This window comes from Talpa occidentalis, unplaced genomic scaffold (genome assembly GCF_014898055.3).
Source record: "Talpa occidentalis isolate TD23 unplaced genomic scaffold, MPIMG_talOcc4v2.1 talOcc4.8, whole genome shotgun sequence".
Taxonomy (NCBI): domain Eukaryota; kingdom Metazoa; phylum Chordata; class Mammalia; order Eulipotyphla; family Talpidae; genus Talpa; species Talpa occidentalis.
This window is the reverse complement of record NW_023605194.1, coordinates 52,754,756-52,780,322: the sequence shown is the minus strand read 5'-3', so window position 1 is coordinate 52,780,322 and position 25,567 is coordinate 52,754,756. Positions and strand designations below refer to the sequence as shown.

General features: G+C 39.0%; 1 protein-coding gene across 1 annotated transcript in view; it reads right to left on the bottom strand.

The window, feature by feature from the left end:
* Nucleotides 1-25,567, bottom strand: part of CCDC6 (coiled-coil domain containing 6) — a 98,751-nt gene that overhangs the window by 7,667 nt on the left and 65,517 nt on the right. The window contains 4 exon segments of the mRNA XM_037497270.2: nucleotides 3,194-3,294; nucleotides 5,919-6,075; nucleotides 10,204-10,364; nucleotides 12,151-12,254. Of these exon segments, the coding sequence (XP_037353167.1) occupies nucleotides 3,194-3,294; nucleotides 5,919-6,075; nucleotides 10,204-10,364; nucleotides 12,151-12,254 (523 nt within the window).

Below are 25,567 nucleotides of genomic sequence, written 5' to 3'. Positions count from 1 at the left end.
AGAAAGGATATGAAGGTGGATCCTAATGGATCCTTACCTGCAGACAGAAAAGCTTAGGGAGTTCAATTTATAAAAAAAAAAAAAATCTGGGGGGGGGGAAAGAAGGAAAAAAAAAGGAAAAAAAGAAAATAAAAAGGAAGAAAAAAAAAATTCTGGCTTATTTTGTAAAATTACTAGGGTAATTATTTCCAATTTTAATTATAAACCAGTCAAACCACTAATCAAGAAACTTTGAAGATCCTCCACTCCCTAGCTTAAAAAAAAAAAAAAAAAAATCCTCTGGCAATTATATAGGGCTTCTGCATCTGACTCCAAACTATCTCCTGATTCTCTAGGTCAGCGTTCTCTGACACTGTGTATGAAAACCCTTACCCAACCACAAACAGATGAATCAGAATCTTGAGGAAGTAGAGCCTCAGAGCAGCCTGTGAACAGAACCACAGAGAACTTATTGCTCTTGATTCTGACCTCTGCATCTCAGTTCATAGTGTCCTCTGCCTTTAGAAAGGCACAGAGTCCAGAACAAACTGCCACATTACCTTGGACATAAGCTGCTGCACTTGGTACTGAGTGATAGTGGACTTTAGATCATTTAACTCACAAGGTTGCTTGAGGATGAAATGAGTTGATATCACCAGGTGCTCCAAGTATCTGGTACAAAGCAAGGGCTCATTAGGTTTCAACTCCACTAACCCCTTTTTGAAGGGAATCCCATCTCAAAATCTAATTTGGAAGCTCTCTCTCTAAATTTCCTTTTACACAATTTAGCTTTTTAAAAATTTTACTTTTTATTTTTAAATATATGATTCATAAGAAGATGCAAAAATACTAAAGGTTCCCATGTATCCCTCATTTAGCTTCCCCCAAAGATATCTTACATAACCACAGCTTTGTCAAAACCAGGAAACTGGACATGGTACAATACTAACAACTAAGGTAGAGATTTTATTTGGATTTCATCAGTGTATATTGTAATCTTTGTGTGTGTACAAATGGATGGAGTTTTAGCACATGTATACATTAGAGTAACTCAACCATTATTAGAATACAAAATGTTCCATCATTACAAAAATACACCCCTTTATTAATCCCTTTAAAATCATACCTTCCCTCTAATCCTAACTTTTGGTAATGACTGCATTCTCCATCATTGTAATTTTCTCACTTTGAGAATGCTATGTAAATGAAATCATACAATATTGAACCCTTTTGAGATCAGCTGCTTTCATTCGTCCTAACACCCCTCCAATTCACTCAAATTATCACATCTCAATAGTCAATTTTTTTTATGGTTGAATAGTATTCCATTGAGTGGATGTTCCATGGTTTACTTACCTTCTGCGGGGACATAAAATATGTAAATTTCATTACTTTTTGCCTAGTATTAAAAGCTTCTTTCTTATATTTCCCCTTTTGATTATAAACTCTCAGAGGCCCATAACTATATAAATTTTTATTTTCTTAAGTTCTAATCATCATGCATCAGACCCTCTAGCTCAGGGAAATAGTAAGTGTTAATAATCTAAAACCCTATGTTGAAAAAGCCAAATCCAAAACTCTAGTCTTCTAAATAGCAGCTGTGACTTTATGAAGCTATTGCTGAAAAAATTTCTCTTGCTTAGATATAGAAATGCATTAAGTAAAATTTTTAAGATTCATTTCAGTGTTCACAAACTCAAGACTATACTTTAAAAGATAATTTACTAAAAATAATTCATGAAAAACATATTAACTAAAATAAAACAAGATACCAAGGTGTATAATCCCTATGAAATTCACCCAAAGAAAACTTGTAATAGATGGGGGTAGGAAGAAGAGACACTTGAATAGTAAAATATTATCATGTCAATACAGTCCCACATCAAGAAACCAGACTCAAATAATCTTACCTCCCACCTTAAGGAACTAGAAAAACAAAACAAAACCAAAAGTGAGGAAAGAAAAACTTGTGCAAAAATAAAACAATATTAAAAAGACAGTACAAAAGACCAATGAAAACAAAAGCTGATCTTTGAAAGGCAAACATTTAGCAAGACTTGCAAAGTAAAAAAAGGAGAGACAACTCTAAGATTAAAAAACAGGACAAACTACAATAGACATTTCAGAAATATGGAAGATCATAAGAGATTATTATGGACATTTTTATGCATGTAAGGTGAATAATCTAAGAGATGGACAAATTCTTAGAATTACACAACTATCCAAGATTGAATCAGGAGGAAATGGAGAACCAGAACAAACCAAGCACACATCAAAATTTATCGAAAACCCCACAAAAGTCCTGAAACTGATGGCTTCACTAATGAGTTTATTAAACCAAAGACAAATCAATGCCCATCCTTCTCAAACTATTCAAAAAAACCGAGAAAGAAGAAATGCTTCCAAACACATTTTAAGAGGCTGATAACACTCTGGCACCAAAACAAAACAAAGAACATACGCACGCATGCACGCCTGTGCACGTGCGTACACACACACACACACACACACACACACACACACACACACACACACACACACACACACGACAGGCTAATTTTCCTGATGAACACAGATGCAAAAATTCTCAACAAAATCAATATTAACGTCACTCTATTAGCAATTAAAACCACAGTCAAGACAGTCTTTTAAAAAGGTCTTTTGGGGACTTCCTGGTGGCGCCAGGGGTTAAGCACCGCAATAGTAGCCTCTGCAGCACGACTTCATCCCCAGCCAGGGAGCAACCCACATGGTGAAGCAGACCTCTCCTGTCTTGCCCGCTGCTCCCCTCTGCAGTGTGTTTCAGTCTGTATGCCTGTTCTGTTCCCCACTCTGTCTCTGGTGAATCCTCTTACCCCCCACATCTCTGGCCTGTACCCCAGCTCTTGTATGCATCAATAAATTAAATAAATCTTTAAAAAATAAATAAATAAAAAGGTCTTTTGGAGTTAAATTCCTTTAAGGTTAAAAAAAAATTGAAGACAAACAGTAGCTGACATTACATTTATGTTTAAAAATTTCAAGCTAAGAATCAGTCTTGACAATGATTTGTTTTTGATGTTTCTGGAAAAAAAAAACAGCAAAACAAAACACAACACATCATGGGTCTCTGGGTTTACAAGGTATTTCTATGCAAAGGGAGCATACTGTGGAATGGGTATCAAACATACCAGGTATCGATCGGTCTCAGAAACTTCTGAGAACATGTACTCACCAGGTGATATGGGCCTGCTTGAGCTTGGAGAAGGTGTGTAAGGAATCGGGCTGGACACAGTGCGAGGTCTTAATCCTTGCGCAGACATCTCATTAAAATACCTAAGAGGAGACAAGGTGCTGATGAGAGTTGCCTGCATTTCAAGTCATTCTTTAGAATGCTCCTATGAAAATGCCTGGGGGATCAAATCTCGTGAATGTTTAGCAAATGATGCTCTAAGGGATGAGTGTAAAATGCATGACTGCTGTCATAGTGTCATAGTGCTCCACTGCTTGGCAAACTCTAGCCCCCAGGGGTAGGGGCTAGAAAATCCAGAAAGTTCTAGCTCAGGGTGGAGGCCTGGTGACAGCTGCATCATACAACAGAGAGGACCAGGTTCTTTTCATCACAACAGCTATGCAGAAATTCATCTCCACTGTCCTAAGAATTATAGACACATCCATATTTCAATGACTAAGTTTAAATTGTTATTTGAAAGTCAAACCCTTCTCAATCTTCTAAGATTTATGCCATCAAATTAAAGCTTAAGGATATATATTTCCATGAACTGGATGCCAACTGTCTACAAAGCAAACTTGGCTTAACAGCAGAAAGTAATAAAAAGACATGAGCACTGAGAGCCTACTGCAGCACACAGTAGCCAAACAATGCTGGACCTGACCTCTTCTGGATTCAGAAATCACATCACACTTGAAAATGTGCAAGTGTGATCATAAGGAACATCAGCTTTCACTTTTGAACAAGCACAGAGACTGATGAAAGAAAGTTCTGCTTGAGAGACTTCATCATGTTATTCTTCAGCAGCCTTGCAACCAAAGGATGGAATGGTGACATGAACATACATCTTTATCCCAAGTACGATCTCCACCACTGATATCAATCAATTCACAAGAGAAATGTTAAAACAGCCATTTCAACACTCATTTATTCAACTTGGAGAAAACCAGGTTCCCAAACTTGGTGTGGGCTACCCACCACCAGCTCTTTCTACCATCCTTTCAGCAGCCCAGGAAGGTGGCACCAGGTTGGGTTTCTCCTCATATTCTACATCCTGTGAGGCAGTCGAGACTATCTCTTGGTCTTCAAGCAATAAACACACTCGTAGACATCTCATGTATCTATTCTCTGTCTCCCAAATGTGTTATATAATTCCCAGTAGGGAGAAGAGAAATCTTTATTGGGCAACTGTATGCTACTGGGATAAGCTGACCTAAAAAGGAAAGGCAAACCTTTTGGAGTAAATACAAGTTCTGAGAAAAAAACAAAACAAAACCAAAAACACAAAACTTGGAAGTCTGAAGGAGTTCCAGTTTTGTCACCATAATTCAAAGAAATTGTCCTTTGGAGCAAGTCTTACTGGAAATTTAGTACATGGTATGTGTGTTAACACATGGTCTGCTCTGTGTCTTATGGTATAAGTTATTTCATATTTTATCTTCTTAATGGAATGATTTTCAGTTAAGGATAAGGATTTCAGAAACCACTCTTTGAGCAATCATACTATCAGAAATAGATTAGTGAAATTCAGAGTTAAGGATGATAGTTTTAGAATATAAACGTGTAAGAATACCCTTTATTCAGAAACATACAGAGGTTTTAAATAGATGACCCACTGCTCTGTTTGTATAATGTTTCAATTATAAAAATAGACCTCCATTCTAAAAAAATCTCACATTTTTCTTGAAAAGCTAATGCCATTGTCCACAGCAAATAGATCACAAGTCTTGTTAGCTCCAGGGGTCTAACAGAAATAGAATGAGTTCCCATTTGCTGATACTGCCTGCATGTTTTTAAGCAATGTATTTTGGCATCACCAGGCAGTACTCCTCATTATAGTCATTAGCAGACCCTGGTCAGATACTGGCTGCCTGGGGCTATTTTGGAGGGGTCCCCAAAGAAGCTCCATCTCACCTCTCACACTGTCTGGCTAAGTTAGCCCTAATCCAGAACAGGGACATTTCTTTGAAGAAATGATCCGGTTCAGAGAAAAACTAATTCCCTAATTGCAGGTTTCCTGCCCCAATTCAACATGTTTTCAATTTACATTTGATACTTATCTCAAACAGGTCACTCCCAAGTAGAGGGAGGTGAGGAGGGAAAAGAAAATCTGAAAGTGAGAGAAACGCCATTTCCTCTAGGTTAGTACAGTATGACTTCTACTTCAGTCCACTTCTCAGTGGGATAATGAGGGGACTTGAGTAATACACAGGTTTAAGTAGATAAAGGCACGGCATTCATTTTATTTTTAAAAGTAACTGCAAAACAGTTCAAAAGTTACCAAGTGTCTTAAGGCAAGGCTTCTGGCTGTCACTAGCCTCCTATTTCCTGCTGGTTCTTTAATCTCTGTATGCATTTGTTTCCTCCGTCTGTACTATGGCTTGCTCTATGAACAAATATGGTCCCAGGTTTTAAACAGTAACACAGAATTAGACTAATTCAAAAGCAAATGTAAACTCTGCCTCACTACTCCTAACCCCACCTCTCTCACTTTCCCTCTAAATAATTTTGGAAAGGCAATTCTTCTTTTGGGGCTTAAGGAAAATAGTCAATCATCTTTGTTTTCCCATTCTAAGCATCTACTTTGATGTGGTGGCACTCATCATCCCAGTAAATAAATGTGGAACCATCTCCTTTCACATCTAACAGGATGTGAAGGAGGTCTCTTGGAGTCTGGGTTGTTTTCTTTTTCTGTTTGTTTAACAAGGCTCATTAGACACATACTCACCTTTCATCATCCATTTCCAGGCTGGACTCGCTCTCAGAAAGCTGCCGACAGAGGGCTTCTCTCCTCTCCATTTCCCTCTGCAACTTCCTCTGCAGTCTCAAGTTCTCTTCCCGCATGTGCCGCTCCTCCTCCAAATACTGGGCCATTTTCTCTGAATCTGAAAAGCAAGGTATCTCAATCAAACTGTGTTCCCCGGTCACACTCAAATCTTGAGACTGCAGCTATGCCATAGACAGAGGGTTAGTAGTTCTCATCCCACACAGATGAGATCTGGTTTTACAGGTCACCCCAAGTATCAGAGTTGACCAACCATTTGCATTTAGAGAAAAAATATAAAATGAAGTAATATTGGAAGGTTAGGCATCTTTGTCTCACTTACTTGCTTTTTAAAGTGTTTGATGTAGAAGAGTAAATGGTGGAGTTGTTGTAGCTGAGTCTGGAATTAGTAGCCACCGGAGCTCTCTCTACTCTGCTGGAGCTGAGAGAGCAGGGGAAACTGTGGGGAGAGAGATTCAGCCAGGGACTCTCCCCTAGGCACCAGTTCTGCTCTCCTGCAACTCCAGGCAAAGTGTGGGGAGTCTCCTGTGAGAAAGCGCCTGCCACATTGTTAGCACACCGGTGCCCTGCAGTGGGGGCAGGTGGGGAACCAGTGTACCAGGACACTCTAGATAAGTTGTAATCCTATTAAGCAGAAATCTAGACAGTAAATAACTTGGGATTATTACTTCAAATAAGACTAATTTTTGTTGTGCCTGTGACAGTGTCCCTGGCTTACACAGTTTTTTTGTGTCAAACAGCAGGTTTGTATGTAGTTAGGTTCTTTGGACGGCATCTTGCTTAAGACAAACACCGCTTTGTGTTTGTCTTTTGTAGTCCCAGGTCAGACTGACTAGCACAGGATCTAAATGCTGGACCCAGACTGAGCCAATCACATTCTCTCCCCTCAGGAACATGAATCTTCCTGAATTGACACTTCAAGGGCTCTAGAGTCTCCTGCTGCTGCATTACCTGGAGCTACAGCAACCTCTGCCCTTGAGGTTACTCCGAGCCAGAGTTCCTGGTAAACTCCAGCACCATTCCGGCAAGTGGCTAAGTATGGCAACCCACTCCCTTTCTGGTTTACTTCAGAATCTGCTGTTACTAAGTAACCAAAATAACCCAGTAATGTTTACCCTTCTTGCTTCTGTCTTTTACCCTATCTCAGTCACAGGACTCAGAAAACGGAAAACCTCCACCTACTGCTCTTTTCTGAAAAATAGTGATACTTTCAGAGTGGTCATGACCATGTCTGAGAGACTGCCCTGTAGGCTACTGCTCCTTATTATTAGCTAGGTTCAAATTTAAGAAAGAAGGAAAGCACGGAAGGCCACATGACTACTTCTCTCTCCTAAACTGGTCCCACTTCAAAACTTCCAAGTCTCTCAAATTACTTTCCTATTTAAGCAATTTAATGAAGGTCTGGAATTTAGGAAATGACTTTTGATGATGAGTATTGCATGATTTCTAAGCCAGCACCATTATAGAAAATACCAAAAACTCTTAAAAAAATCCTTATTGTAAAAATTCATATAAAAATACCAAAATTATTAAACACTATTCTGTGTACAATATACTAAATCCCTCAGTTGTTTTCAATATAACCAGAAACCCTGCTGTCTAATCCAGATGCAAAAATCTCTTTAATTGAAGGCATGCTGGGAAAATATCTACAAAGTACACTTTTAATATAAACGATTTAAATTATTTTATCCCAAATATGCAAGCATGCAGAATTTTTCACTAGCTCTACAGGAAGCACTAGAAGGGCTCCTCCGAGTATTTATTGTTTCTAGGAGAGAAGAGTGGCTGTTGGACCAAGTTACCTTTCATTTTAATAAACAGGAAAGCTTCAAAGAATTTAGATTCATGAGGCTTCAGGAATGATAGTTTAAGAGGAAATACCGTCTTTCAAATGAAATGGCAATCTTTTAGCATCTGGAAAATTGGAGAGGTGATCCTTAAACTATGATCCATAACAAGAATGTCAGTCAGTGATAGTTGCAAAATTTCCTGGAACTTCAGCAACTGACCCAGAAGCCAGAGGCACAGAGAAGACCAGGCACAGAGGGGTGACACCATGGTGTCCCCTGGGTGCCTATTGCCTATACATTGACACACCTGATTTAAGAAACTGGATTTACTTGCTTGAGTCACCTACTTTCTGTCTCTCACAGACCTCCCTAGATTTAGGGGCCCAGCACTTGAGGGCTTAAGCTGTGTTTCCCACCCTTGAAATAGTATTAAGTGCCATCTTCAGCCACATTGAAATAGCTAAAGATGACATCAATTGAGTGTGACTGCCAGACTCAAAGAGGTGGTTCCCAGATGATACAAAGGTGGCCTTTCCATTATGTATTCCTTTTCAAGTTATACCTACACTCAGATACTCCCAGCCCCCCAAAAATATTAAAACAGAATCCATGAGAATGAGTGCTATCCTCTGGTATATAAACAACTCCCCTGGTATTTTAATGTTCAAATGGAATTGAGAACCACTGGGGAAAGAGGTTCAAGTACCACCTGCTCAATTTTCTCTGTCCAGGTATCAAAATAACACTTATGGATGCCTCTGTGGGTATGTGTAGTGTCTTCAAAGCCCAAATAGTATAGTATTGAGAGTATAAGCTTTTTTCCAAGTTTCTTGTAAAATGTTTGTCTGGGGCACACAAAGGCAAGTAGACATAGAATAATGCAAACTGATGGCACTGAAAGGAGTTTAGAAAGGTGTTAAAAGGACAACAGCTTGGCAAAAACTCAAAAAACCTTTGAAAAACTAATATTTAAGAACTCCGCAATTTGTTTCCAAAGGATATGTGTAGTGGTTCTCAAGCAGGGTACACATCACAATTATCTGTGTTAAAAACTACAGGGAACCAGGAGCCACCAATAAGCCCAGAAACCTGGATGGAGTCAGACAGAATAATGGCTGCCTGAAGATGCTCATATTCTAGTCACTAAAACCTGTAATATGTTACTTTATATGGCAAAAGGGACCTTGCAGATGTGGTTAAGTTGTGGACCCTAAGATGGGGAGCTTATCCTGGATTAGCTGGGTGGGTTTAATGTAATCACAGGGTCTTAAAAAGAGGTGATATGAAGATCAGAGCGAAAAAAGGTATGACAGAAATGCAAGTGGCACACATGCAAGGACAGTGCCAGGAGTCAAAGCACACAGGCAACCTCCAGAAGCAGGAGAAGCAAGGAAACAGATTCTCCTCTTAGAGATTTTCACAAGGAACCAGCCCTGCTGACACCTTGATTTTTACCCAGTAAGATGTCAGACCTCCAGATTTTTAATTTGTATAGTTTTGGGCTACTAAGTTAATGGCCAACTGTTATATCAGCAATAGAAAACTAACACACTGTATTTTTTTAAAAGATGATCTTGATGTAACATCTGATATAGTACTGGATTAGAACTTGCAATGAATTTGAGAAGAAAAACAGAATCAGTGAAATTTCAAATGCACTTGCATTTTACCTAACAAAGACACTTCCAGGAACTTATCCTGAAAGTGTTTTTGCAGAGGTATCAACTGTACATACAGAGATGTTTACTGTGATTGCAACATCTCAACCAAAAAGGGTTGATTGGTATAGGACTAGTTAAATACATTATGGAATATAGAAATATAACTGAATACTATATGGTCTTAAAAAAAAAAAAGAGTAAGGCACCTCTGTGTGTATCGACAGGAAAAGAAATTACAAGCTATAGTAAGTGAACACAGAAAAAAAGAAGAGTATGTTCATGTGCTGATTACATAAAAGAAGCTTATATCATGCACACTCACACATATATATGAAAAACATTAAAAACAGATAATTATGAAAACTGAGTGGCTGGGAATCAGAGGTGAAAAGGAGAATTAATTTTTCCCTGCATACTTTTCACTATATTATATATCCGAATAAATGTGACCACCCCAAAAGCAGAAATAGGAAGGCCCAAACAAATGTATTACTGACTTAAAATGCTCAGAAATTATTCTCCTCCTGAAATTGAATCAATAGCTTGTCCTCTACACTATTTGCTCTGCCTGACTATAATACTTCAAAATCTAATTTAAATTAATACTAAAAAAAAAAAAAATGTATTCCAGGATTATACATACTTATATAAATATGTACTGGCAATTAAATTCAGTATTAATTTGATTCATGGAAATTCAACTGTAAATATTGATGAAACCCTGTAGTTGGTAAATGCATTAATTCCACGGACAAAAGACTAAAAGCTACGTACGTTGTAACTGGGCGGCTCTCAGTTGCTTCTTCAGCCTCTCCACCTCATTCTTTAAAAACCTGATGTGGCGCATCATGTTTTCTGGAGAGTCGATCTCCATGGAGATGTCTCTAGGTGATGGGGGAGCAGAAACTGGCTGGTCTAATTTCTCCTGCAGGATTCTTCATTAAAAAGAAAAAATTCCAACAATAAAAAAGTTTGCCTTCTAAAGACCAAAGAAGTTACTAGCTAGGGGTTTGTTTTAATAGCAAGCCCCTCCTGCTCATTTATGCTGGCTTCTGGATGCCTTGACCTGATATTTAGGTCAAAAGCTAGTAAGTACCAAAGGATTCACCCTACTTTTTTCTTTTCTTAGCCACTGATATTAAGCATTACTAAAAATTCTCTAACATTTGCTTCTGATTATGATGTCTGGCATACAGAAGCACGCAAAATTATCTGCTGTCAGATGTTCAACATGTTGGTCTGAGGGCACGGACATACTAAAGGAATTTCACTCTCTCAGTGCTAAGGGTTGAAATTTAAGTGCTACGTACTATGAATATCCCTGGAGAATGGCATCACGTGAAGAGACTCAACTTCTAAAATTTCCTCCCAAAAAAATAATCCTGAGGGCACCACAAACTGCTGAAGGCCCTTTGCTTCAGGCCACAGCAGGGATAAAAATGAAAAAACAAACAAACAAACAAACAAACAAAAAAAAAAAACCACCTAAATTACAGGGTTAATCATTACTGATGCCACCTTCTCCAATTATTTTTGGTTTTTGAATCACATAAAAATACATTTGACAGCTTTTGACCTACAAAATGACCTATTACTCAGTGCAATAATTTGATTCTAACATATATAAAACCTCCAAGTGAGTTCTCAAAAGACTAACAACATAGCTCTATAACTCCTTTTAAGTTACTGGGTGACGTGACTTGTTTTCCTCTAACTTTTTACCTTTGACTTTGACTAAGTGCAAATTGTGAATTACCTTCAGGTTTGCTCTTATTAAGAAAACTGTTATGTATTGCAGTGACCCCTATATTACGACATTCAATTTATTAGTGTCACTACAATACCTCAAATCGGTATCACTACAATGATGCAAAACAGAGCTGATTCTACTACAGCTTAATATTTCCTTGTAAACATGTTTCTAATTTTCACTTTTCTTAAAGCTTGTGATATGTATGTGGCTGACCAATGTAGAGATGAACTCCATTTATGGATATTCATCCAAACTAAATACTTACGGAAAAAAATTTGGTTAACAAACATGATCCTGATGAAACATTCATAAATACTGTTCAGAAACTCCTTTCTATACATTCATACACATATCCTGCATAGAGAACCTCTCTGCCATTCTTTAAACCCTGTCCCTTCCACCTCGATGTATGCAGTACTGCAAAGTAAAAGTTACACAATATCTGGTACAAAGAGATTCAAGAATTTCTTGCTGTTGAATGACATTTCACATTCATGTACATATACTGAACTCAAAGTATCCCAACTTTAAATACAGACCAGTGTTCTTTACACTAAATTTTCAAACATAATTTTTCTAATAAAATCTCAGTCTTCCTGGCAAAATGCCTTCTAGAGATGCACATAATGCATATATCCTAAGCATGTGAGAAAACAAATGAGAAAGCCAACTCAGTAAGGTGACATTTGAGTCTACTACCATCTTTCAGAACAATTTAAAGGTGAATTCTGTCATTCTTTTTACACCAAAGGAAAACAAAGTCTTCTGAAACAGTAAAAAAAAGGGGGAAAATGAGGTGACCAATAGTAGTTCAAAGGCTTTCAAAATTTTTCATTTTGCAAGAGAAAATGACAAGCACCAACCAAGGAATTAAAGTGCCTCATTGATATTCCTCCATCACACCCAGAGGTGTAGCCCCCCCCCCGCCCCCAACACACACACAGACCAAACTGCAAAACTAAACGAACCGCTTTTCAGCTTCAAGTTTGTCCATCCTTTTCCAGAGACGATTAACTAGTGCTTCCTGTTCTTGTTCCAAGGTATTTTCAAGGTCAATCTTCTCTCGTCTCAACTAAAGGAAGGAAAAAGTTTTACTGAGAATAGGAAGTCACTTAAACTTTGTTAATTTGATTTTTTTGATTGAACCATTAGGATCCCCTTACTTAAGAAAACTGAAGAAAAAAAAAAAAAGCTGGCAATTTTCTGGCACTGATGCTTTAAGTGCATCTAGTTTTGAAATTTTACTTTAGAAAGAATGAAACTTTATAGGGGGTCATTGGTATGCAAGTGAAAATTCAAGCGAGACATCACTTTGTAGTAACATATCTATTTGAGAAACTTAAGCCCAATTACTTTGAATTTTAATCATGCAGAATGCTAATCAATAACTCCAAAAAAAAACAAAAACAAAAACAAAATCAAGTCAAAGTTGTCATTCCCTATGTATAACTTTCTAATTACTTGGTTTTCAGCAGGTACTCAGCCACTGTAAGTCTTTATGTTCTCATCTATGAAATGAAAAAGTTGGTCCAGATGACATTTGAGGTCCCTTTCAGGGCTACCCATTCTATTACTCTCACCAATGTCCATATAGCAGCTGTTTCCAAGCTAAGCTAGTTCAGTCCCAGATTTTTAGAGGCAGAATTAGCAAGAGAAATCATCTAAATCTACCCTTTTATTTCAGAACTGAGGAATCCACAGGTGTTGGACATGGTAAAACCCAGGCAAGGAAACACCCCAGGATAAAAAAAAGATGTTCATCACCTTGTGACCTAAAGGTAGGTCCTGTCCAACCAGCAAGTACAGAGGATCTTGAAAGAAAAATAGGTACTTGAGGTACATCATGAGCCTGCCTCCTCTGCTAACAATACTTGTGAGTAACAAGAGTGGGAGACAGTGGATAGCTGGAAAGTAAGGACGCCTTTGTGAGTCTGAGAGCCTGCAGGGTCTGAGAGCAGGAAGACAGGTTGAAACACACATGAATCAGCCTCCCTGGTGGTGCAGGAGTTAATGTTTATCGCTATCAAGCTATCGCCAGCCACTGCAACATGAGTTTGATCCCCAGACAGGGAGCTAATCCGCATGGCGCAGCAGACCTATCCTGTCTTGCCCACTACTCCTTGCAACAGTATATTTCAGTAGATCTGCCTGTTCTGTTCCCCTCTGTCTTTGGTGAATCCTCTCACCATCCCCCACACCTCTGGCCTGCACCCCAGCTCCTGTATGCATAAATAAAAATATATCTTAGGACCTCCCCGGTGGCACAGCGGTTGAACGCTGGGTTGCGAAGCTGCCCGCTGCCTCTGCAGCGCCGGTTCGATCCCCGGCTGCTCCCCGGCCACTGGAAGAGGGTCCCGCATGGCGCGCAGACCTCTCCTGCCGCCCGCTGCTCCCCTCAGCAGTGTACTTCGGTCCTTCTGCCTGCTCTGCTCCCCGTTCTGGCTCTGGTGAATTCTCTCACCCTCCCGCGCTTCTGACTGTACCCAGTGCTTGTATAAATCAATCAATCAATCTTGTATAAATAAATCTTTAAAAAATATATATATATCTTAAAAAAAAAAATACATGGGGCCTCCCTGGTGGAGCAGCAGGTTGAACGCAACACTGTGAAGCTGTCCGCAGCCTCTGCAGCACCAGTTTGATTCCCGGCTGGCCAGGGAGATTCCCACATGGTGCGGCAGACCTCTCCTGTCTCACCCACTGCTCCCCTCAGCAGTCTCTGGTGAATTCTCTTACCCTTCCACGCTTCTGGCCTGTACCCCAGGGCTTGTATAAATAAAGAAATCTTAAAAAAAAAAATACATGAATCTCAGATTCTTTTTTAGTACCTGTTGGTTGAGCTACCAGCTATCAATTTACTGCCCATTTCCTGGGGTGAAATTTGAATTTTTACGAATTTAATTTATCCATAAAGCAGACAATACTGGAAATCCCAGCTCAGCAGCTTAAATTCTTGGCTACTTCATTACATAGACTAGTGGTGCTATAGGAGTCCATACTATCTTTAGCCTTAGAAAACAGGCTTCCTGTCTTTTTTTTTTTTTTTTCAGTTTTAAAAATCTCAACTTTTGGGCCTCCCGGGTGGCGCAGTGGTTGAGCGATGGGTTGCGAAGCTGCCCGCAGCCTCTGCAGCACCGGTTCGATCCCTGGCCGCCGGCAAGGGTCCCACATGGTGCGCAGACCTCTCCTGCTGTGCCTACTGCTCCCCTCAGCAGTGTATTTCGTCAGTCTACCTGTTCTGTTCCCCGCTCTGGCTCTGGTGAATTCTCTCACCCTCTGGCGCTTCTGACTGTACCCAGTGCTTGTATAAATAAATAAATAAATCTTTAAAAAAAAATGAACAAATAAAATAAAAATCTCAACTTTTCAGCATTCCTGAGAAGCTCTGGGTAATATTAAAGGGCAGAGAAGTTAAAGGTAAGCATATGAGGGATGGGGATGATGATGATGATGATGATGATGATGATGATGGCTAAGATTCCAGGGTAATAAGCTTGTATTCTTGTTTGAATGGAAACATCAGTCCAGTGACATGTTGCTTTTTTATGCTGGTCTCTATATAATACTTCCTTTTCACCTTCCTAATGATATTTGACTACTGCTTTCTTTTGTTTTATTTTTAATTTCAGTTTCATTGAGGTATAATTAACAAATAAAAACTAAATGTGCATGATGATGATTTTATACACACACACACACACACACACACACACACACATACACATTGTGAAGGATTCAACCCTTCTGGCTAACACAGCCAGCATCATATGTATAAAATATGATATATATTAGTGATACACATGCATGTTTAAGTTCAACTCTCTTTGCACATTTTAATTATATAATACGGAGTTATCAACTATAGTCATGCTATACATTCTACCTTTATTTTTTTTTTAAAGATTTATTTATTTATGCATACAAGAACTGTATACCAGGCCAGAGGTGCAGGAGGGTGATAGGATTCACCAGAGACAGAGTGGGGAACAGAACAGGCAGACTGACTGAAATACACTGCTGAGGGGTGCAGTGGGTGAGACAGGAGAGGTCTGCTGCGCCATGTGGGCAGCTCCCTGGTCGGGGATCAAACTGGTGCTGCAGTGGCTGCGGATAGCTTCATAGGTTGTGCCTTAACCCCTTGCACCACCAGGGAGGCCCCATTCTACCTTCAAACCTCACTTTCGTGTAGCTAAAATATTTTATCCTTCTGATCACTTTCAAGTCAATATTCAAGCAACCCACTTATCCACTGCCAAATATCAAATTCCCAGGCTAACTCAACTGCTTATTCTGTGAGCATCCAGCACCAGTGGATAGATTATAGCTGATTTGTAGAATATTCATTTGAAAGACTGCTTTATAATTAAGTTAGTTCAATGAACTGCCAAATTCTTTACTCCTCTGCAGTAGTTCTCCTTCTCATTGCAGGTTAATTAACATCAGACCAAAAGAGCTCTTATGATCCCAAATTAAATACAGAACACCTCATCAACTAATAAACTTAGTATATAAAAATATAGCTGGCTCCTTTGAATTTGGTCATCCTCAGCATCTTCTCAGTAGGTAGACCACCCCACCTCTACCTCCCTCTCCCCTCTCTTGGTCTCCCCCCGGCCCCACCCCACTTCCACCATCTCCACCAGGCAAAAATGGTAGGGGCAGCAGAAAGATGGCTCCCAAAAGCACTACAAGTCTTTCACACTGTAACTTTTTCCCATGTAAAGAGAATTAGATGATACTAAGATGGGGACAGTAATGGAAGCATAGGAATGCTCAGCAAAAACTTTACCAGGCTCAACTATAGAATTTGGAAAGATTTTAGTAGTTCCTTACAATCTACTTTGAACAGTTTTAGTCTATTACTATCATTTCTCCGGAAAAATATTTTTAAAATCTCAAATATCTAACTTAAAATTTTAAAAGACATAAACTATTGCATCTAATCCAAAATAATGGGGGTTAGGGGAAGCCCATAAAATGAAAGCTGCCATATAAACAGAACATAGACTCAAGGGTTGCTACACTGTATCATAACAAGTGCTTAAAGATGTACAGAGTATATGCAATGTTTAGAAAAAGAATTAACAGGGGCCTCCCTGGTGGTGCAAGGGGTTAAGACACAATTTATGAAGCTATCCACAACCACTGCAGCATGAGTTCGATCCCTACCAGGGAGCTACCCACATGGCGCAGCAGACCTCTCCTGACTTGCCCACTGCTCCTCTCAGCAGTTTATTTCAGTCAATCTGCCTGTTCTGTTCCCCACTCTGTCTCTGGTGATTCCTCTCACCCCCCACACCTCTGGCCTATACCCCAGTTCTTGTATGTATAAATAAAAAATAGATCTTAAAAAAATTAACAGTATTCTAAGACCTACATTAACCAAACTCTTGGTTGATGAGATTTTTTTTTTTTAAATGCAGGTCCTAGGAACACAAGCAACTATTGGGAATTAATATAACAATCACCCCAAATCTTCCAGGTTAGAGATTATCTGAAGGTCACTAATAGTTCACCCAATTTCCTAACAATTTATTATGCAGTATCATGGACATTCAAGGTGGTGACCCTGGAGGTATAGCAGCATCATCTGGGAAAAGCAAAAGTACAATATTCAGGAAAACAACTAAATCACAATCAGAAAAATTATAAAGAAGCCAGCAGATTGTAACCCAGAAGATGGCCCTCACCAGAACTCCATCATACTGGCACCCAGCTCCTGAATTCCAGCCTCCGGAACTGCGATAAACAAATTTCTGTTGTTTGCTAGCCATCCAGGCTGTGGTATTTACTATATCAGCCCAAACAGACTAAGGCAGTTTTGTTTCCACATAAGAGTACATGCAATAAAAGATTTTACTTCTTTCTTTCCTACTCCGTCAGTACATCTGAATTCATTAAGGTTACATGTATACATGTATATATTCACAGAAAGAGACATAATAGGACTCACGGGGGATATATTAAAATATGTTGTGTGCAACTGACATGAGGAGCTGAGAACAACACACATTAAAGCCTTTACAAATTAGAACAAAGACAAGTACAACTTGAACACTGCCTCTGTTGGCATCCGTTCAGGTGATCAGTGGAATTGTGCTCAACCTTGGCAATCATCCTCAACTAGAAGATATCTGATCCCTGCCTTCTGGAAAATACTTTTTTCTAAAGAAATCAAGCCGCCAATTTGTGTTACAGATGAGTTAAGACAGGTGTTCATAGACCACAGAGTCCCCAAGGAACCTATTTGATTAATCAAGCTGCTGCTAGATTCAGAATGAAAAACAAGTTCTAGGTCATCACCATGGCTCATGCAATGCTGAGGAAGAAAGAGCCCATAGAAGTTTTTCAACAAAAAGCAAAAGGGCTCTGCATGGTCACTTTCAAGTTTAGGAGGTCAAAAATTACAGTTGAAAAGAAATTTACCTTCATGCATCAGAAATAAACTGATAGAGCAAAAAAAGGGAAAGAGGAGCCAAAAAAATCATAAAGAACTACCTAACAAGAGAAACCTGGTTGTTCCTCAGGTAAATGTAGCATTGGTGATAATTTATCTTTTGTTTTTCCTGCCTGCACACATTTTTAAAAAAGAATATTTACTATTTTTAAAATAGAAAAAAAATTTGGATATAATCTTCTAAACAAGTTCCTGTATACTATATTACAATAATTTAACTGTACATCAATACATTTAGGATATTCATTTACATATAAAACACAGAATGAGTCAATAAACTCTCAGAAGGATAAAGATAGTGATGGCTTAGCTATTTGGAAAGGCTGAGAATTTTCCTGACATCCCAGAGTTAACCTTCTTTATTGCAGTTTATACCACCTCCTCTTCTTCCAAAATTGTATTTCTATAAAAATCCGATGTTCTTTGAAATGGATATAACTTCAGGAAAGTATTAGTATGTTAAATTGGTACTATTTCATAGTTTACATCTCAATAAATATTGCTTTTTTTCAGTGATTCTGAGAAATGACCATTTTTGAAACACATAAAATTACTCATATTTATAAGTCTTCCAGAATTCAATTTTCATCATTTTGATATCAGCACAGCATTACCCAAATTTGCATATATGACTCTTACCAAAGAATCACCACTGATGGAATGCATATTTCAAATACTGGGTGCATATTTTTTGGCTGTAGCAAGAGTATATAGGCGAGAAATCATATGATGGTATATGGATATACTAATATATGTATATAGTGTATATACACACACAAATTTATGTATATATAGTGTACCTACACATATACATAGTCTATGTTGCAAATACACTATCACATAAGTGGCTACCAACAGTCTAGAACTTAGCTTCTTTAAGAAAATAATATTACAGAGAAAATAACATTACCCAAAATGGAAGCTTTCTTGATAATTCATTTCATTCTAGTCATGACCTCACCTGTCCCATTTCCTTACATAAGAAGTTGGAATTACTTGGCCTTTCATTTTCTATGTATGTTCAGCTAAGAATGTTTAAATTATCAACCAAATTCTTGTTCTGATCATAAAGGAACAGAGTTCAAGCAATTTAAAAAAGAGCCGGTAATCTCAGTACAAGATCTCTGGATTTTTTTTTTTTAAAGATTTATCTATTTTTATGCATATAAGAACTGGGGTATAGGCCAGAGGTTTAGGGGGTGGGGGGCGGTGGTGGTGGGCGGGTAAGAGGATTCACCAGAGACAAAGAGTGGGGAGCAGAATAGACAGATTGACTGAATGAATTACAGCAGCGGGTGAGGCAGGAGAGGTATGCTACTCCATGTGGTCAGCTCCCTGGCCGGGGATCAAACTTGTGCTGCAGAGGCTGTGGATAGCTTCACAGGGCTGTGCTCAACCCCTTGTGCCACCAAGGATGTCCAGATCCCTGGATGTTACTGCCCTTACTGCAGGACAGCATGCTCTTCAACTGAACAGATAAACTCTGTCTTCAGTGCATGAGCAGAAAATGCATATTGTTGGATTATGACGAGATGCCTCTTTCTCAACATAGGAAATAAATTTTGAAACTTTTCTCATCTGTCAAGTTACATTTATACAAATTGATCTATGTGACAAGTATTATCTGACACTGCACATAAAGTCTGTCAACAAGGAATACGGTTTGGTAAGTTTCTGTTCTTAATTGAAATGGGTTCAAGCAAGGAATTCTGGGGCATTTTTTCATCTCTTTTTTTTTTTTCCCCTCTTACAGAGAAACTTATTTGTGCTGACAGAACAGACTCTGGCTTCACAGGTCTGGAGCTGGGACTTCTCAGTTGGTTGCATAATATTCTGAAGGCTCCTGGATGGCCAAACAGGTTAACTCACTGAAAAAAGGCTGTTGAAGTTTCTTTGGCATCCTGCACATTATGCCTAGGTTGCCTAATTTCAATGCCCCAAACTGCCCACTTCTGGCTATCCTGAGGCTTTTTTCCACCTCTCCCGTATAAGCAGTAGGTAGGATGCTATGTCCAATATTCTCAAGTGACCCAAACATTCTCTAGGATTTGTTACAACCAAGTTCCCACCAAGCTCTCTGCAGTGTTAATAATGATTATGTCTGGTTGTAGTCTAATGCAGCTTAACATGGAGACATAGGTCATGTTTTATTTAAAAAATAAATTATCAGTAACAGTTGTTTGGGGGTAAGTCTAAGATTTTTTTTTTAATTTTGTTATTCTGTGTGTTCCAAATTTTCTTGAAAGCAGTGGGTTATTGATATAATACAAAATGTTTAATAAAAAAGTTTTCAAGATTTCCATATTTTGAACTTAGTATTTGATATCAAACTTCAAAGTAGGTTTGAAGGCATCACTCAAACTTCCTCTTCTTAATGCAAGGGATGCTCAAAAACATGGCTGTTCTTTGCACTTTCAAAATAACACAGAAAACGCACCAGGTGCCAACCAGAGCGATCACAACAGTCCTCCCACTGCCAGGCTCAGCAAGGGCAGCTATTAGCATGAATGAAACTAACATGGCCTGGGCTGGCCACCTTTCCTGTCAATTTAAGAAATACCTTATTCCACAGCAAAACAAAACAATCACCCAAAAATGCAAGCCTGCACATGAGACATTAGCCACTCAATTCGCTGCTGCTTACGTAACAAAGATAATCTGTTTAATAGTCTTGTAGCTAGTACAGTAAGTAGTATCACCATTATATGAGAACTGGGTGTGATATCAATTGGTTTGTTATTTTGCACGAATTTCCTTCAGACTATTAAGGCAGAAAGGTTATAGTATGAGGCAGAGAGGCTACTGTATATCCTTAAATAAGAACCACTCTTCTAAGAACTGGAAACCTAAAACATTTTTTTTCCTAGTAGAAGTGAAAATTTACTAAGTGTTTCCATGCTTCGTTTAAAAAAAAAAAAAAAATCAAGGGCCTCCCCTGGTGGCGCAGCGGTTGAGCGCTGGGCTGCGAAGCTATCCGCAGCCTCTGCAACGCCAGTTCGATCCCCGGCCACCAGCAAGGGTCCCACATGGTGCACAGGCCTCTCCTGCCGTGCCCGCTGCTCCCCTCAGCAGTGTATTTTGTCAGTCTGCCTGTTCTGTTCCCCGCTTTAGCTCTGGTGAATTCTCTCACCCTCCCACACTTCTGACTGTACCCAGTGCTTGTATAAATAAATAAATCTAAAAAAAAAAAATCAAATCTTATCCTGAGGATTGAAATTCATCCTTCTAAATCCCAGCCTCTGGGATGAGTGGGTGTCATCCCTGATGCTGTCTCATGGTCCTGAGGGTATCCAGTGGGTGTCCACTAGAGTTGAGGACTGCATGGTCTGGCATAGCTGCGTGGCTGCCTTCTATAACACATTGTAAAACCAAGCCATGCTCTCAGAGACACCACACACAGAGGGCCAGAACCACTTTCTTTTTTTTGCCATGCTTGGTAACAAAGGGGAATGATTCCACTTCACATGCTCTCTTCTCTGTTCTCTGCATCTGCACTCCATGTAGTACCTATATCTACTTTTTATTGCCTATCTTCTCTCTTGTATCTGTTTCTTTCCACATTCCTACTTTGCTGCAACAAGGCTGGCTTGTCACCCATGCTGTGTCTTTTCCTCTGCTCCAATCTCAGCGCCGTCAGGTACCAAAGAGTTCCAGGTCCTTTTCAGCAGGCTCGGGGTGAGGGGTGGGGGGCTTGGTGCTGTGGTTTTAACACTGCTCCCCTCCACTGCAGCACTGCAGAGCATCCCTCGTTACTGTCCATAAGCCCAGCAGCTCCATGAGACCAGGGAACTAACATCAGTCCTCTTTCTCAGCAGAGTTTGTGACAAATAGCAAGCAAGCACATAACAAAGTTGTTTTGCATTAATGTAAGATGTATGTCACAAAGTGTATCAACTCAAACTTGGGCAGTAAAGTCAAAAGGTCACAATGAGCACACATTGTTTCATAAATTAAGAGACAGATTACTATGTCAAGAGAGGTAGTAAGACATATAAGATGCAAATAATGCGTAAGTCCACTTTCTTGGAAAATGGAGAGGGCGAAGTGCCATAGAAATTAGAAGGAAACTTTCATTATTAATGGCAGCAGCTAGTTTTTGGAGAGCTTACTAGAAGTAAGTCACCAGGGAGATGTGATAACGTCAACACTGTCCCTGCCTCCTTTTCCTTTTAGGGAATGTACAGAGAAGAAACCGTTCAGTCATTTGTTAACTGCTGTGTGTATACCAGTGAAATTAAGAGGAGGACTGAACATTTTGCCAATACTTTATATCACAGATCTCTGGCAGAGGAAAGCTGGTAAGATGTGAACAGGGGTGGAAAGGGAAGGTAGACTATGGTCCACCACGTGGAAGAAGATCCAAGTAGATCCAGGGGAAGGAAAGCACTGGGCACATCAGAGCATAGTTTCCTAACTGCAGGTCATGCGTTATTACTGGATTGTGAAATTAATTCAGTTGGTTATGACCTACATTTTGCTGAATATGAAATAGGACTGAACAGAAAATCAGCGCAAAAGATGTAAGCATTATTTTATCAAACTTGTCCCAGGCATTAAAAACTAAAGCAGAGTCATTTTAAAATTGGGCCAGACACAGCTGCAGGAAAAAAATCACTTCATTTTGGCCCGAACTTCTGGTCCCCAAATTATATTTTCTTCATCTTATATAAATAATGGCCTATTGAATTTCTAGGTAAATAATATAGTTATAAAAACATTCATGTAGTGGATGTCCATGTAAACTTATTTTGTGCCAGGTAGCCCACATGGGAACAATTCTGCATCAGATGGACCAAAGAACTTCAACAGGCATGGGGTGTGAGGGGAGGTGGCATGGAACATAAATTTTCCCAACAAACCTAGAATTGGATATTACAGCTATTTCATATTTCATTATAGCTATTTCATAAAACTGCTTGCTTGAGATGACACAATTTATCACATGGTAGGGAGATTTGAATCCTGGATAAATCCTCCCTAAACTAGATGAGCTGAGGTACACCTGGATGCTAGTGAATGAAATTGCCTTCCAACCCTTAGATGTGAGTTTCTGTGCTCTGGGAGGAAAAGGATACGTCAGATAATATACTCCAAATTCCAGAAATAACTGAGAACACTACTTTGGGCCAACTACAGAAGTAAAGACTGGACCATGACAGGCAATCCTATTCATCGAATGAGATAGCTCAATTACATGACTAAGACTCCACTAACTCATTCCACAATTTTTCTAGTACACTTCTCAATGGTAAGTATCTAGTTCACCTGTCTAGAACTGCTAATTTTTTCCCCATAAGATAATTTTTGGAGACAAATCCATAGAAGGCCTTCCTGTTGGGGATTATGCACGGCATTATGAAGCTCTCTGCAGTATGGATTTGATCCCTGGCCAGCCAGGGAGATACACACATGGCACAGCAGACCTCTCCTGTTTCACCCGCTGCTCCCCTCAGCAGGGTGTTTCGGTCAGTCTGTCTGTTCTGTTCCCCGCTCTGTCTCTGGTGAATCCTCTCACCCTCCACACCTCTGGCCTGTACCCCAGTTCTTGTATGCATAAATAATCTTTAAAAAAAAAAAAGAAAGAAAGAAAGAAGCTAATGTTGCCTTTTAATGCTAGTTTTTTCCCTCCAGAGAAAGTCCTTCCTGGTTGGCAGAAAACAATCTTGATACTGGGAGAATTTTCCAACTTTGAAATGTTTTTACTGTCACCTAAGTAAATGTGAGTACCAAGAAAGAGGCTAATAGTGACTACGAAGGAACAAAAATCTTCAAATAAAGGTTTTCATGCAGTGGTGACCAGTGCTGTTAAAAAGTGTCCCTGATGGCACTAACGTCACATTAATTAGACTAATACTAACTATTAGTACTACAAAGACCTCACAATTTTACATTATTTTGAATGTGATGTTTTTGCATCTGCTTGTAAATTGTCTTTTGGAGTTAAGCATTTGGAACACTAAATAAAAGCCAAAAGGATTTTCTAAAATAAATGACTAAGAACTCATTAGTTCTAGGAGGGGAGGAAAGCCTCTTGATCTCTCTTTGGGTGTCTTTTTGAGGTCACAAAAACATTCTAAAACTGACTGTGGTTATGGTTACACAAGTCTGACTACACTAAAAACCCACTGAATTATACATTTTAATTGGGTGATTTGTATGGCATGTAAACGCTATCTCAGCATAGCTGCTACCAAAAAAAAAAAAGGTGGTGGGGGGTGGGGGAACTAAGGTATTAAGCAGAAGAAATAGGTTTAGGTCTATATCTGGTTCCTGTCAAGTCCAGTGCCCTGGCCATGAACACTGCACTTGGAAATCTTCCAAAAGACATACAACCACTGTCCAGTCACTTGTTCAAATCCACACTTAAACTCTTCTAACAAAGCAGTGGTAGGGCATGAGACACATAGGATGAATGCCTCTAAATAGCTTATAAACTAAAAGATATGCTTATTGTCAGACAGAAAAGCAAAGAAATCCTGTCAGTGCTCAGAGTAGTGCATACCTTTGCTCTTCTGATCATATCCTGTAGCATAGGATATATTTGTAACATAGGCTATGACATGTAGTATACAATACAGATGATGATCCCAAGAAATAACTGCAAGAGAGGGTCAGATCACATCCATGAAACTTCTACTGGAGGAAAATCATGATATTTCCTCGAAACACTGACTAAATGACTTGTAGCTAAGCAAAATAAAAGTCAAATCCCCAACACTTCATCATTCCCGACATACCTAAAACCAAGAGGGAAATTTTTATGATGTTAAATTTCTCCATTTTAATTAAAATAGGGACTTGGTGTTCTAAATTATTCTAATATAAAGTTTAGCAATGCACATTATATTGTGGAAATCCATTTCTTTACTATTGAGATTTGAAATAAGCCTAAAAAAGTGTACTAAGTTGTTAACGTAGTACAGAGAATGTATTCCTAGGTCTCCCTCTAAGAAACTCCTCAGAGTTTAAAGTTAAAATCAGCAACAATCCCATCCTCTCTCCTTGGGACTATAGGGGCACTCTGCCCTTCTCTCTCTGATGTTAGGTCACTACCTCCACCTTGTGGCCAGAGCTAAACCCTGAGGGTCACAGTCACAACCCAAAAAGTTTCCTTAAGAGACTGAGAAAAATGCAAGAGTTGTTGAAATTATTAACAGCCTTCACCTTGAATATCATAACCTAGTGAAGTTCTCACGATAGCAACTGCTGTGAGAATTTCCCTTCGTTACCTGGGTTAACTATCAATTAACAAGTACCAATAATAACTACTTGGTATGTAAGGGACTAAAACAAGAATCTTCAAAGCTTTAACTTGAACAGAAAGGAAACTATTGCCCATCATGGGAATTAATCAGAACCTCAGAATTATGTATTTTTAAGATGTGGAGGGAGAAGAAATCTCCTAAATTAAAATATTGCATCTGAATTCTGAAGATGAATGAATGGTAAGACTATTCTGGAGGTATATATGCAGATATGTATATATAAAAATAATGTTTTATATATACATACACAAATGTGTGTGTGTGTGTGTGTGTGTGTGTGTGTGTATAAATAAATAAAATAGCTAGCCCTGGAAATAAAACTTTTTTCATTCCCTGGAAGGTATGGAAAAATCATTTTAGGGTCATTATCAGTCTAGGAAAACAGGTAACATTTTCCATTGACATAGGTATATACAAAATTGACATGTAAATTGAAAGTCTGTTAGATCAGTTTAAAATGAACCCTGGTTTCCTCTCAAACCTGACATTCCCATCAAGGTTTCATTCTCAGGTATAATGATGGAATTAAAGTGGTCCTAAGGATGATATAAGAACCTTTCAGCATGCACTGATATGTGGAGAAAGATCCAAAAGTTGGAATAAATCAAAACCACTAAAATAGCAATCTGAATCCAAATCACAAAAAGCTAGGTGATCTTAATC